General features: G+C 45.1%; 1 protein-coding gene across 11 annotated transcripts in view; it reads left to right on the top strand.

Moving 5' to 3' along the window:
- LOC126875473 (uncharacterized) overlaps positions 1-16,131 on the top strand; it is a 259,178-nt gene that overhangs the window by 117,192 nt on the left and 125,855 nt on the right. For 8 of the 11 annotated variants that reach the window (XM_050638405.1, XM_050638401.1, XM_050638406.1 and 5 more), the window contains one exon: positions 12,884-13,041. The exons of 1 other annotated variant lie outside the window; for it this stretch is intronic. In XM_050638405.1, the coding sequence (XP_050494362.1) occupies positions 12,954-13,041 (88 nt within the window). In that variant the 5' untranslated portion in view covers positions 12,884-12,953. Of the gene's footprint in view, positions 1-8,643; positions 10,397-12,883; positions 13,042-16,131 lie in introns of those variants that run through there. 2 more of the 11 variants (XM_050638404.1, XM_050638402.1) reach the window with 2 other exon arrangements.

Genomic DNA, 16,131 nt, shown 5'->3' with positions numbered 1-16,131 from the left:
TCAAATGTACGGAATGCGCCGGATCACATTTTTGTCAATTTCAAGGCAATCGAACAGCTAGAAGTCATTGACACGTCGCATGATCAATCTCCTAGGTACTCTTTCAGAAGCATTGTTCGGTTGAAAGGATTCATTCGCGTTTGAAACGTGCATTATGTAAAGGCGAGAAGATAGTTAACATGACAGCGCAAGCAGAATCAACTTTGTTCGTAGATGTGAAACCTCTAGCCAATACTCGTCACTATTTTTACGATTGTATCGAATCTTGTTAAAATAAGTCAACGAGGTCTCCTCTTGCGCAACATTTTTATTCTCTTCTACACGCTGTTTGGACCACTGTTTCGCCATAATATCCAGTACGAGCTGACTCATCCGAGATCGCCGACGTAATTGCCAAAAAAAAGTTCTTACAAAAACATCTGCGGATAATGCTCTCTCGATAGCGCCGTTATCCATCCGATACAGAACACGTAGTAGTTTCTATTAGGTTGTCCCAAAAGCTTCTTTCATTTAATGAGCAAATAATAGATGCACAATATTTTCTTTTTTATATTATTCTATCGAATTACGTATGAACCATTTTACTCTATTTCTGTTATTACGATCATACATAGTGCGATAAAATAATGTGAAACTAAAACTGTAAAAAATGTTACGCATCCATTATTTCCTTATAAAAGGGGGGGGGGGAACTTTTACTTATCAAAGATAATCGATCAAAATGATATTCCTTTGCCTAGTCGTTTTCTCACTTTGTGCAGTATTAATGTCGCAATGGAAACGAATAGTTGGAAATGGAAGTATAAACCGGTACGCGAGAATCGTAATCGGCGAAGCAATTCGCTTTTAATTCGATGAATGTTTGAACAGCGTCAGTCGAAACTCAGGAGACGCGTAAAACAGCGAACGACTAGAGGAAACAGGCTGCAGTTCATTAGGAAGTGAGGGCATTACGACCCTCGACGTGGGCCGGCGCGGCACCGCGCGGCACGGCGGCGTAACCCATATCACCGGCATAGCTAATTGAAAGCAGATTCGCTAGTTAGTGCAGGTGCGTGCTCAAAAGGTGATACGTCGGAGGTATGTCGGCGTAACACGACACCGGGGAAACTCGCTCGGTGTTTCGTAGTCCCTGCGCACTTTAAGGCAACTCCCGTGTCACGAGCCGGGTACCCTGTGCCGCGCCTCGAGTCCCAAGCTACGATGCCCAAGGTGGCTCGCAACTGTTATAACTCGAATAAGTTTGCGACCAAGATCCTTCCGTCGCTCGAGCCACGTCTTACCTCCTCCCGGAGCCCCACACCCGTCGACGCGCCACCGAGAGCTCGTAACTCGCGGCAAAACGCAATTCCTTGAAACGTAATTGGCTGCCGCGTGGAATTGCCCTCGCCTTCTCGTTTCTCTCGCTGCTTGAAGCTTCATCGATTCAAATTCAACTTGGATTCTTTTTCGAATAGCTGTACCGAAGGTATATTCGCCGATTCGCCGATTCGCCATTACCAACGTGATTTTAACGATTCTCAAAGGCGACGATATTAATCGAGAATGGAAGATTGGTCGGTTTGGAGACGGATAGAAAAGAATGTTGCAAATCGTAGTTGGTAGTCGTAGTCTATTAGCAATTCGCGTGCCTCATTTCCGCAGCTTACAGTTTACGAGGGTTTTATTGGCGTGTCGCCAACGGAGCGACTAGATATCTTTTGGCTGTTGCATCATCGATGAGACACGGCGTTGTTATAATGGTATAATGAAAATTTGCATTAATATATTTTAATCGTGTTACTGTTAACCCTTCTTGTTTCGGCGGGCGATATTTTCATCGACGTCGTTCGAACGGAAGACGAATCGGAAATAATGAGAAATTTATAAACGCGTGGAAATACCGCGCGTATTGAATTTTTGCCGGAGAACGCGAGCCCGCTTTAATGGGCCGGCCAGCGCGAAAATATTCGCTGCCGGGGACAAGAGACGGTGCTCGCGTCTCCTTTAATTAACAGCGCTAATGAAAATGCCCGTTGACGGCAGATGTCAGGAATTCCGATAGGTCAACGAACTCGCGTCGGACGGGAGGCAGGCTGTAGCGCCGCGAAATTATTCCGCACGAGGATAAATAATGATCCTAAACGTCTTGCCTAGTCCCGGTTACTGCACTCGATCTCGAACTTGACGAGCAATAATCGGCTCCTCTCGGCCCCCTCCTCTCTTTCCCCGACGTTCGTGCATGCGGAATTCCTAACTGCCGTGGCACACACACGCACTCAAATATCCGAGATACGCGTGCGGCGGGGCTCGGTTTCGCGCCGAACTGTTGGAACCTGAACAGTCGGTCCTGGAATTTCAGGCTGCCGAAGCACTCCGTCGACTCCTCGAACGCAGCTACGCGGACTCGGCTTCGTGGCTACGCAAGCGTATACGGACGTCTCTTCTATCTTCCTAAGCTAGATATCGAAGAGACGATTCGGATAACAAAGAGGTCGAAACGAATTGTCGAAAACCGTGTTATTTTCAATCGATAAAATTACTTTAGCTTAATTGCTTCTTTCGTAACTACAGTCAAACACGATAATACGACCGGTTGCAACGAAAGGATCCCTTAAATTCTAAATAGAAAGGTCACTCGTAAAATTAATAATCAGCCTAAATATTTTATAGATCGACGATTGCATGTTTGAAGGAAAGAAGGGGGAACGAAGTAAAAGGGGGTGGCGTAGGATCGCTGCGTGGATGGCGAACACATAGGAGATGGAACAGGGTTGGCTCGGGCTCGGGCTGACTGGTTATCTCTTCAGCTGGTGGCGGCGCTATCGGCGCGCAAGCACCCTCGTCCCCTGGAAGGAGCTCTCCCGTGTTAACTGCTTGACAAACTAAGTTAACGTTTCTTACGTTGTAATTGGCTCCACGCGGCACACGGAATTGTGTAAGCCACGACGACGACTACGACGACGAGTACGACGACGACTACGATGATGACGAGAACGAAGACGACGACGACGACGACGACTAGGAAGACGATGACGAAGATGAGAGAAGGAGGATGCGGCTGGGACGAGCGAGGGGATGATATTGTTGGCGTTACACCGGTTACCGCGTCGATTCAATTCGAGGAATCTTAAGGGGGGGGGGGATGCTGGAGTCACGGAAAGCGTTGAAGGGAGTTTGACTCTCGATGCGTGTGGCAAATTGTCGTGAATTCGGCTTCGTTGTTCCTCTGTCGCGTTGCTCCCCTACCATCTTCGTCGTCCTCCTCGAATTCCGGTAATTTTGGGAAAGACAACAAAGAGGTATGTTAATTGCTACCGAGAGCGAGGGATGCGATAATTGGTGGCAGATATCAGGGACTACGACGGAACGCTTTTCCAGGCTAGCGTCTCCATGGAAATTCGATCTATGCACGTCCCAACGAGCATCGGATCTTCGCTGATTTCGTCTTTACTCGCGCATTCGCGATTAAACGAATTGGCGAGTCGTCGACTCGATACGGTTTCCAATTTTACTCTGTACTCGTTAAATACATGCATGACGATCCACTCGCTGGTTAACTTAAAAACGATATCGTTAGTCATTCGTATCGAGAGCAATTGTTCCTTTGATAAAGAAAGTTGAGTGTCACGTTTTGTGCGAATCGATAAGAATCAATGTATCGAGTGAGTAAGCGTCCAAATAGAAGAAAGAAATTTGATGTTTGATATTTTGATATTTATTATATTTTCATACGTTATGTCCATTCTGTGCTAACTCTCGCACAAATGCGTAGAAACTCTACTTGTTGTACATTGACTGGCAGTTAACCAGCAAGAAGATGCCGCTGTTGCCTTGTTCCTGATATACATTTTCTTGGTTTCGGGTTTCCTCGTGCAAAAGGAAAGATCGCCCACGTCGAGGAAACCACTGGCGCCTCATTTCGTTATCCTTTTTCCTCCGTCGTCATCTGTACGCGTTGACGATAATAACCGACGAACCAGCGGAACGGCGCAAATCTTCGATCTCGTTTGGCAAATGGCCGATCTCTGGGCCCCCGGTACGTTTGCCAGTCGGAACAAAAGAAGTCTCTTCGACGTGTGTTCCTAGCCGCGAATCCGTAGAAATGTTCACTCCCCCGTAGTGTGGCCGCATTGTTCCTCAGCCAGGCGTTCCTCTTCCAACATGCTCTTTCTTACATCAGCTTTTTGCTTCTCGTCTTCCGCTTCTTACCGAACCTTCCGAGAACCGTGTTCTCTCCTTCCCGACGAGAAATCGATGCCGGAGCAACTTCATATCTACGGCTTTTACAATTGCTGCTCCTTCTTATTCCGCTGGCTTCGATCGAGACTGTAATCGCAATTTATTCGCTTAGTTTTCGTAATGTCTTAAGAAGCTTGAAGAATAATCAATGGTTTGATTCTTGTATTCGCCGTTTCTTAGTCTGTTATCGGTTTTTATTATTGGTTTACACATAATCTAATAAAATAATCTGATAAATATTAGGGTATAATCTAATTTAATGCTAGTTGCGAAATTTCGTTGACGCGTATCGTGTTTCGTTACCATGACGGATTGCAACAAAATATCTACTACAAATCGTGTTTCGTTTCCTGTGCTGTCTCGCAACATATTTATTAATCCAATATACTTCTGTTATAACTGTCTGGAATTTGTTCCCCTTCTGTATATCAATCACGTCAGTTACAGTCAGATCGTTTCATAAGATAATGTGAAATAAGATAATTCGTAAAAATAAAGTCAAATAGAGTCTGTTCAGTTGACGAATTATAGTCAACGATCAGAAATATTCCGAGTAACGATACGAAATGGTATAGAAGCGGAACGGAATGACGAATGTCAGGGTAAGAAAGACTTCTTCTAAGAAAGAAATTAAAATATATAATAGTATATAACAACAGAGCATTTAAGTTGTAATGTAGACAGGACTTGTTATATACCGATAGAATCAATAAATTTACATGTAAATTAATCTGCAAGTGTTACCCGCGCGTGACATCGATAGAAAACATGTTAAACGTCAACCTGGAACATCGGAACTCGTTGTGTCCATCTGTCCGGCTGTTTTCGCAATCCGTAACTCATGATTTTTCTACGGTGTTCTCCGTGCTGTTCGAGGCCACCCGCTCTATTTCCTACTTCGCTCCGCCATTCGACATTACATTTCACTTGGCCTGGCTAGAGGAGCGTCTTCCATTTCCCACTCCTTCCACGGTGTAACCAGTTTTCCTTTCCATTCGAAAACGATTTACCGAGCCACCGGTATCCTGCCAGCTCGGCGACTGGCCCACCTCGAGATTCCGCGATATTACGAAATATGACGGGAACACCGGGAACCATGGATGGTGCGGGGGATGCAGGGCAACGGGTCGGGGGTGTAATTTGACAGGATCACCGAGCAGCGACACGCTGGAAAATTTTTCACCAAGTAGAATTCCATTGTTTGCGGCCGAGCGTTCCTCGTTCTCGTTGTCCCTTCTCTACGATCACCTTCGTCTCTATTTTCCACCATCCCCTTCTTCCCCTTCCCCCTCTTTTCACCTTCTTGCGAGCAGAATACGCGTAGAGTTTCGACTCGACAATCTCGTTTGATAAATTCTCCGTCACCCAGGATAGGATGGGCCGCTCATAACTTGCATGGCGCGGACATTTTTTCGGAAATTAAACGGCATTGTTCGATGCTCTTCCTCCTTTTGCCGCTTCTCTTTCCATCTGTTTCGCGCGTTGCTGTCCCCGGGCTGGAATAATCGTTTCCTTTTTTCATGAAAATTTCTACTTAATGGATGAAAATTTTATTACGATAAAATAGTGCGATTTGGAGAATGAGAATATGTTCGAGAGTGTCGATGCGTTGTGAAATTCGACGTATTAAAGACACGGAAATATATTTTTCTGGCCTGCGCTACTAATAGGGAGGGATGGTGCGGAAAAGGGCATAGCTCAGTCGGGGAAAACCTTTTAACGGTACGCTGTAGAAGACGCATCAAACACTATACACTGTTCTGTTGCGGATTATTCAGCTTAATGCGAATTATATACCTTGTACTTTGGATATGCATCGCTGATTATTTATCCATAGCGAATATGAAAGTATGTGAAAGATGAAAGTTTGAATATTTACACTAGTCGAATTCACCTCGCTAGTTTTTAAAATATCGCTAGTTCGCTATTGTGTGACTCTTAGAATTGAGCTAATAGATTTAGCCGTTGCAGAAGAATCTTAAACAGTTATTCGCTTGTTCTATACAAGATGAAGATTCGTCATCAACGCCTTTCACTACCGATGAATCCGTAATTCGCGTCTAAAGTGTAGAATCTAAATTCGCCATAACAACTGATTAAAAGAAAATCCAACGGAATATGCGAACTCTATTCATTCCTCTAGACTTTGGACCGATAAGAGATCTCGTGATAACGAAAAACAGGAACCTTTTAATAATTCACGTTCGCGGTTGGGCCCCATTCGCCCCAACGATTCGTTCTTCCCTTTCGCTGGTTGGTCGTTCCTCTCGTTTCCGACAGATACAAGCGAGATGAGTTTCGCGCTAATTCGAAAGACGAGATACGCCCCGAGGCCGCTCTAATCTCGTTCGTGCCGCGTTCGCAGTATTGCGATGAAAGGCGTACCTTAATTTTCGCCGTTCGTTCACGGCACGGAAACGTCGACGACGGGAAAAAATCTCTGTTGAAATACGATGGATGGTAATGAGTCCGGCGTTCCGTGGCGACGCTTCGAACTCCACGGATTTCCAAAGTTATTCGAGAATTTTCTTTGTTCGACCTCCATCAACCGTTCCTCTCTCGCCAAACGGGATCGCCTTACAATTCCGCGAGCTCCGTCTTTGATTCCTTGGCCCTCGGAATAATACCTTAATTGAGACGTCCGTTCGCCGTCTTTCGCCGATGCAAATACCGGATTGATACATTTTGCCAGGAAAATTACCATTTTCTATGTCGTATTGTCAGTAATGCGATGTTATTGTGTTACCGTGTAGAGATTCTCACGCGATGGGTTGAAGATCGTAGCGGTGTAAGTTAACGTCTCGAGAATTTGATTTTAATCAAGTACTTCGATGCTTACAAGTACCATTTTTTCCACTTTCATGACTCGAAAAGATATAATGAAATTTTTATAATACTACACGTAGAACACCGTATTACGAAAACTGACAATGGTCTGACTATTGTGACATATACTATATATTTCAAAAATTTTACACAGATCTTATAAAGATATCCCCTCCCCCCAAAAAAAAGAAAAAAATGGGGATGCATCGTTTATTCTTTTCTCCTTTTGTTCCACTAGAAAGTAAAAGCAATAACAAAAAAAGGAGCGAAGACTCGAAAATCAGATTTAAAGGGAAAAATTAATTATATCTCGTCCTAACTGGGGGAAAGAAGCGTTCATAGATTTTCCATTTGATAGTCGGTAAAATTAACTTGCGCGCAAAGTTTTCAGTTGCTAATAGAGATTCAATATTTATACTTTGTAAAGTTTTGGAAGAACTGCGCTAGAATCATGGTTCGAATCGATGTGTTCGTCCGCGTCTCGACTGGTATCTCGCATTTCCGCTGCATTTCGCATCGGAGAAGTTCGAAAACCTTCTTCGAGACTGTCCGCGATAGGGCCGACGCCTGGATAAAAGTGCGCGGTTAGTTTGTCCACGGTCGCCACCTCGTCGACCTTTCACCGTTTCACGTCCAGTCTTCGCAGAATCGCGCGGAACAAAGAGACGAAAAGCTGCTGTGAATTTCGAGACCGCCCGAGCTTTGAAACGCGTTTGTCAGTCGCAGCCAAGGTCCGTGTCGCGATGGAAACCTAGACGCTCTACTTTTGGTCGATCGACGACGGATGATTCGACGGAGAAATCGTTTCCGGCGAGACGAGCGTCGCCAGGGGAGCAGCGAGGTCTCGAGCGTCTTTGGCTGCGATCAAAATTCACCAGGAGCTCTTCACCGTAATTCACCGTGACGACTGGAAGGCCTGGCTCACGCGAAGAAAACCTGAGAAAATCATCGTCGAGGACGTGCTCCTCGGCAAAAAGCTCAAATGTCAGGCGAATCCTTTTGTTCGCATACGTGTGCAGATAGCGGCGCACGCCGGCGACACGGTGCTGCGGGTTCATTTGTGCCGTGACAAGAAAGCCGGAGGAAGAGAGCAACGTACAGCTCGTTCAATAAGACTGGTACTGTTTGCAGGTTCGCTGTTAGGTAGTTTGCGGAAAGAAATTTTTCCAAGATGATTTTCCACCCTCGAATGTGCTCTCTATTGCTCTTAGATATTACGCTATAATTGGGAAGAAGGCTAGGGGGACTCGCGTTTATAAGAAGTTAATTTTTTTTAAGCAAAATTTCACTCTTTATATATCCTATTAAATGAATTCTTAATAACTGGGTTCATTTATCATTTATCTGAACGTCAACTACTATTGTTACCCTGCGAATGTTTATGCACTTACGGAAAATTTACATGTGCAATACGTGTAGATCGCACATGATCTACCGACATACGCAACATTTTCCAAGTAAGATACTCGTAATGATATCCAAAGAACGAGGCGAATCTCTATTCAGATTCCATATCTTCGCTTGCTTGCATAAAAATGTAAATTTTCATAAAAATCCACGATCTATGTATCATATGAAAAAAATGATAGGTAGTAGGGAAAAAACGGTAAATTCTTCCTATATGCACTACTCTTGTCGCTTGACAGATTCATATGAACGAAATTTTACCATATGCGCTTGCTCCACTTTATCACGTGACACGATCAGTAGCTGTGGCCATCTAATAATTAATGTAGAATCGAAAATGCATGTGAGATTGATAATCCATTACAATCGATCGAACGTTTCTCCCAGTTTTGTGTGGCACGTCTTATCCGTGTGGCGACACGGACCATGGAACTTTCCAACGGCTCCGTGATACAAAGCGCTACGCCGTTAAAGCGCAACACGACGTACTGTCGATCTGTCATCGATATCTTCACGCTCATTCCGCCGAATTTCTCGGAAGAGCATACACGCGCCAGCCGCGGCGGCACATCTAATGAACGCACGCTAGTGGGGATATCGATGGGCAACGAAGGGAAGAATCAGTTCGATCGGAAAAATAAGGCCCACGACCACCAGCCTCCCCCTGGATCGCCCGGGACCTGTCGCCGTCCTATCGATACCTCAACCTGTCGCCGTCCTATCGATACCGATCCGCCACATCCGTATTTACGACTAGCAACGAGTGTTACGCCACGAGGCTAATCGTCGCTCGTGGTACTACAGTGTCGCAGACAGATCGTGTTATGGGATCGGCGAAATGTATACAATATAGCGACATAGCGGCATAGTTGTCGTCAAGCAGCGAGTTCTAGAAACGTCGATTCGCCTCCGGTCCGTTATTTTATCTACACAAAGAAGCTGGCATACGTGATCATAGGCGCGAACGGTGGCGTGACCCGAGCGTGGTGGGGTCGTCTCCCAGAGAAGACAGAAGAAAAAATCGAAGGGACAATCAGTATCATTTGAGGATTCGAACGGAACGCGTCGAGAGATTCTGACGAATAAAATTAAAGTCGCTTAGTCTAACGAATACATCGAGAGATACGATAAAGTCGGGTCGAATTATTGCAACAAACTAATTGTACTCGTCGTGTTAAATCATTTGTGACGTTTTCGTGGCAATATTAAATATCGTTAAATATACAAGTTTACGTTGATCCTGTCAATTCAGTGTTAAACTCGTTTGAACTACCGCTACCTATCTTAATCGAAACAGGGGAACGACTAATTCGCGGCGTCGATTATCAGAATCGTAGCGAGAATTTACGCCTCTCGCTGACGCGTTTTCCTCGCGACCGCGCCTTTCCGCGAACGGTCGTAACAACGAGCGAGAGGAAACAGAGGAAGGGCTGGTTGGAAAAACAGTGTTTTGGCTCGAGGAATCCCTGGACGGCCCGTGAAACAGCCTGTAGCAAGAGGCAAGGAAAAAGAGAGGCAGGAATCGGACGATGGGGTGAGTCCGGTGGTGAAGGCGGTCGCAGAGAACGAGAGAATTTAATTTCTCGGTAACATTACACCTTAGGAGCCTTATTCCAGCGGCTTTGTGCGCCTCCAGGGGTGGCACAGAGAGACACTCGATCGCAGGACTCCATTTGCGGTTTAGCATAATGGAAATCCAACGCGCCCTCGGGGCCAACTCTCTTCTTGTTCTCTTTCCGCTTTCTGCAGTGTCGAGCGAGCTACGCTTCCCGGCCAAGCTCTGTCTTCCGCGGAAAAATAAATAAGTTGGAGCAAACACCGACGCCCGACGACGCTTGATCTGTCTCGTGGACTCTCGAGATTACGATGGACCTGGTTTCTCCAGGCGCGTACAACGTTCGTCGATGGAGGGACGACGAGTGGCTCGCGAAATTAGGGTCAGGTAATCGTGGACCGTTTTCTTCTCCTTTTTCAAACAATTGCCCGTTATATTTGTATGAATGAGTTTTACACGAGGAAGTTTCGAGCGTTGTTTAGTGCGGAGTTACGGTACAACGTGAGTGTAAAACCCCTTTATTCGTCGTGCTAAAAGATTAAATAGAAAATTCCAAAATTCCAAAATTCCATCGGAGAGGTTTCTAAATCTTTTCGATACTATCGCTACTATGATGAATCGGAATTATTCGAAGCAGTTGATTCTTCTGATAATACATCGTTCGTAGCACGACATCGCGTTGTCTGCTGCGTCGCTTCCTTCCTTCGTTTCAGCTCATCGTGCAGACGCTATACAATCGCTATTATGATGTTTTTTTTTTTTATTATTACATCATTATCGTTCTATTGTATTATTATCATCTACTTTTATCGATATCTAATGTCCGACTAATAGAATAAATTTGACCGTAAGTACGTAACATTTATTCCTATTGTCGGTTTCACGCACTTATGCCTTTGATATTTACGAATTTCCTTTTTACGCGGTCTTTTAGTAACAGACACGCAAGCTTCCTTCCTTCGTAACCGGCGTCGTTAAGGTCGACATTTTAATTTTAACAGCGACGAAGCCGCAATTGGCTCGGAGGGTCACTGTCGACGTTTCTCCCCGTTGCTGGAGCTTAATGACCCCTAATGATGAGTTAAAAATACCCGATCCCCGACCAAGATCGAAGCAGGTCGAGGCCGTGACGAATACAGGGGAAAGGTAACTGGTGAAAAATCAGCAGAGTATCGTCGTCGTGTGGAATCACGAGAAATGGTATTGAGGATTGCGAGAACGGTTTGCCATTGAAATTTGCGTGAAATGGCAGTAATTTATGGAGTAATGTTCATTACGCGAAATAAACGATCGCAATCGTTGATCGAAACAGAACTTTATTATATTTTAATTCGAATGACGATAATAACGGAGAAATTGCGACAGACGATTACTCGTCGTCGAAATATAACAAACAACCAACGAATATTCCGAGTTAATTGCTATTTAATTAATATGCAAATCACCGCGTGGCGAATCGGTCGTCTAGCAAGAGTTAACATTCGGTGTCGAAGGGAAAGAGAATGAACGGCGAATGCTCGAGCGAAGCGTGAATTTTTATGTCAGATCGTAGGAACTTTATATTTTATTATCGCACCATTTCCAACTTCAACGTGATCGATTTATCGTCGCTGTATTATATCGCCGTATCATAGGAATCGTTAATTGGAGTTAGTTGTAGTGATTTAGACGAGAGAAACCCTTAACTTCTAAATGACATATCCTTTAATTTTTTTCCGAGCTGTGTTGGGGAGACCGAAAGTTCTATGACAGATAACACGTGAGGTAGGTCTATGGTACGAATGGTCCACGTTCAAAGAGACGAAACGATTCATGAAGAAACGAGTGGTAGTATATTGGTCGCGTTCGTTGGCCATTTATTGGCGACGATTGCCGGGATCTTCCAACGATACGCAGGTAAAAGCGGGATGCTTTATTCTGCAGCGCGACCGAGATAACAAATTTTGATGCCTTAATGAACGCCGGATTAAATGTTCCGGCCTCATTAACTCGGCGGATCGGCGCGAAAAGCGAAGAAAAAGAGCTGGCCGTCTCGCCCGTAGGATATCGCCGGCTGAAAAAGAATTACACGGGTAATCACCTTGCAGCGCGGATAATTGCAATTGACGAACGGCACAAAGGGTTAACTTTCGCTTTGTCGGCGTCGAGAAAGCACGGCGCATAATGCACTGAAATTTGTTTCGATAACTCGCTTCCATTAGCAGGCAAATGGCTATGATGTACCTGTAGATACATAGTTGTCATTGTGGGTTCGATCGAAGAACAATTACAATCCCATTAGAGTAAAATAGTTTGGATTGGTTGCGCAGCGAAATAAGAACGCGTGCAAAATAAACTAAAGATAGCATCTTTTATTTGGAAATGAAATTAAACCGAGAACGATATTGGCGTTCTATTTTATTCAATTTAAGATTTAATCGACACACAGAAGCTTGATAAATTCGTCGATGGTATCGACCGGTGTTTGAATAAAATAGGATCTCATTTTCGAAATCGCAGCTTTTAGAACCATCCGACATGCATTTCGCTCGATGCTTCGTAACAAAATCAAGAGGTAATGGTTTTAGAACCATGATTATGACCATGAGTTAGAGAGTATCAAATATTTATCATTTAATCTACTCCAGTAGTAACCGTAATCAGGAATATCTAATCTAATTTGCAATTACATATGCGATTGTCATCTTAATATCGTTTATCGGTACATCGAATTATCTCTCTGTCTTAACTCTTGGCGAAATCTTTACATCGTTATTGTTTGATTTTTCAGTAGATATACATGGGATCGGCTTAAACGACGCAACGAGTCGTCCGACCAATTCTCGTCGACAATTTCTTATCATTCATCTTCCCCTTTCTTTTCTCTTTTTCCAGGGAGGCTGTGATGAGGGAAGCCGGTTAAAGGACCCTGTGTCGCGCAGGCGCCGGTAGGAGTACAGGAAAGATGCTGCCTTCCTCGAGAGCTTTATTAAGCCCGCTGCTGCTTCTAATCATCGCTGGAAGCACCGGTGCCTTCAGCTCCCGACAAGGAGGTAAGAAAACTCCGTTGGAAGATGTTTTGTCCTGAACAGCGGCAACAGCGATGGCGACGACGACGACGACGACGACGACGACGACGACGACGACGACGACGACGACGACGAGGACGTCGTCGCCGACGTCCCGCGTCCTTCGTCAATTTTCTGAAAGTTTCCCGGGTAAATCTGGTTAAGTCGTTGACCGAGTTTCCCCGTGGACCCCGGCTATCCTCGTTTCGACGAAGCAGTCGTCGTTCTCATCTCGCTCGAATTCTAGGCGTTTAACCATCCCGGCGTCGTTGAACGTTTCGCAACCGTCCGACCGGGATACTTGGAACGAAGATCGAGAACCTGTTGGATGACGACCCAGTTAGTCTCGTTTTTAAATTATGCGAGGCAAAAGGACGACGACCGTCGAGCCAAGTTCTCGGAATAATGGACGTCTACCCGTTTCCTGTTGCGTTATCCCTAGGCGACGACCTCTTACCGCGCAATAAATATTCGCGCAACCAAGTGGCGACTGTTAAAAGAATGACAAGCCAAAGTTTGCCTTCTAGAATCATTCGTTCGTCGTCAGTTTTGTCGTTGTTAAAATGCTCGTGCAAATATCGAGCGAATCTGTTGTGCATGGAATTTCGTTACGTGCTGTTTCCTCCGTCTGTTGTAACGCTCTTCTTTCCTTTTTGTTTGTAGAGGAAAATTTCAACGACTTATCGGCAACTTCTGTCCCAAATGCAAGATTTCTTCCACTTTCTGCGTGGAAGATCCACGCAGATCCGCGAACGATAATTTCGAAACGTGTAAAAGCGAGCTACATTTTAATTCGCTGTCGCGTACGCGAAGCTAAGTAGAATCCGGCGGACGCATAACCGTTTCATAACCGATTCGCAAGACAACGGTGGCGCAGCCTTAATGCAAAGTGGCGCCCTTTCTCGGAATTACCGAGGGGGACGGACCTGCTGCTGAATTTACACGACCTTATTTCGGAAAAGCTCGCGCAACGCGTGCCTCCTCTCTGATAAAGTACATTAACGGAACGCGCGCGTGCTCCACGCACCTCCATGCAACGTTTCCGTGTCTTGTGCTATTCGCGATCCCTTTTCATCCGCTGCTTCTCCGTTCGTTTTCTATTTCCTTTTGCTGTGCCCCTCTGTCTGACTTCTTCGTCCTGTCGCGTGACCGCTGTTATCCTCTGTCTCCCCAGTCGTTTGTCCGCGTTTCGCTTTGCTTACTCTCGCACAGAGAACACCTCTTAGTGACCATTTCCTAGATTAAGGTCACCTGGAGAGCAAATAGTTGTTAGAGGTAGAAAGAGGAACTCGTAGTTCCGGCTAACGTTCAACTTCCGCTGTATGAACCCGTGTATGTGTGTATGTGTGGAAAACTACGCGCGAAACACCATCGCATTTCAGAGATACCGAAGAGATACGGCTTCTCTCGCGACCAGGCAACCGGGAATTTCTGCGACCTCCCTCTCCATGTAAACCTCGTTGTTTTCCTTCTCTCTCTTCTTTGTACTCTGTTCGCTTTCCTCGTTCTCTCTCCCTTTGTCGGTGTCAGCTTTCGAAATGAGGGTGAGATACGTTTTCTAGCGTCACGAATGCCCGTTTCTGCCCGGAGACAAATTCGGTCATGTTTGGATCTCTCCTCTCCGCTTAAAAGGATTTCCAATTCAGATTGATTCTGTCGGATCATTTTATCGTATTTATACAAAGAATAGGAAAATGTTTGTTACAATGGAAGTCTATATCGTTAATGTTCGAACGACAGAAGAGAATCGACCGTGTGACGGAACTGTATGTGAAATTATTTCTGCAACTCTACCTATTTAGAATCGTGAGACTGTCTGGCAGCCTAGGTGAATGAGTCTGTCCTTAGACCAGCTAGCGGTGCAATAAAAGTACAGGTCACCGAGAGTGATGCTACTGCACTTACGTACCAAAGGTATTGTGTTCGTGTATCGTGCATATTATCGTCGAAACTCTGACAAATCTCATAATAGTATCGAACATCCAGCAACATAGTAGCGCGTCCTTCGAAATAAGTGCTTAAACTATGGTTTAAAAAAAGGATCTAGACTTCTCGATGAGAACTCTTGTATTACGTTCCAGCTTTCCTCTCGAGTATTCCGCGCAATGACCCTTGTAGTATCGTACACGAGCGATAAGCGAGTTTTTCGTTATATTTTCCTGTATCGGAACGAGCGGGGAAACGGAGGAAGAAGAAGAAAATCGTGAGCGACCGGTGTACGTGTCCTTACAGTTAACTATCGCCCAAGCTCCCTCGGTGACAATTTTCACAATTTTCTTCACAATTTTCCCCGCATCTGAAAATATCTTTCAATCGCAACGTGCAATTCGTACCGTTGCCGGATTACAGCTGCGCCCGCTGCCTCGTCGTGATTTTATTTCCGCGTGCGGCTCGCCCGAAAATGACGCCACTACCGTAACCCTTTAGACTCTACTAGGAGATGGCAGTTGCAGCCGCCCATTGACCCAGATCCCCGGCGGTGCACGAGCGGAATTTCGCGAAAAAATTCTCGCCGGGGCAAGACCTCGACCCCTTCGTGAATTAGGGTCGTTGAAAAGGGTGGTAACGTTTTTCAGTCACGCTCGAAACCTTTTTCTTCGACTATACTCGAGGAAAGTCGATGGTTGATCGACTCTAAATTTGCATCTGCGTTTCTCTCGTGACTCGACGTTAGAAGGTTGGCAGACCGCCAGATATATATCCAGTAGAGTAAAACGATCGGCCTAATCGCCGGGCAAATAACGTTATTAGATCTGTCTTGCGCGATTTTATAAGCCACAAATCGAGAATTCGTTAGTTTTTCTTTCCTATATTTTCTCAAAGCGATGGTAATAGGTTTGGTAAAGATTTCCCCCTTGATTCGCCAGTGAATTCAATCGCATGCTTTTTACCTAAATCGTAAAACGAATTCTTACGTGGAAATAGTGTCCTTACCGATCACCGTTCTGTGTTTGAAAATACACATTGTACGACGAGTAGACGATTTCAAGTATGTATATTTCAAGAACAAAGGGGGAAATTTTAGAAACAAAAGGGAAAGATTTTTACGAGCTAACAATAAGAGGTTCAGTGCCA

This window comes from Bombus huntii, chromosome 18 (assembly GCF_024542735.1).
Source record: "Bombus huntii isolate Logan2020A chromosome 18, iyBomHunt1.1, whole genome shotgun sequence".
NCBI lineage: Eukaryota > Metazoa > Arthropoda > Insecta > Hymenoptera > Apidae > Bombus > Bombus huntii.
This window is presented reverse-complemented; position numbering and strand designations above follow the sequence as displayed.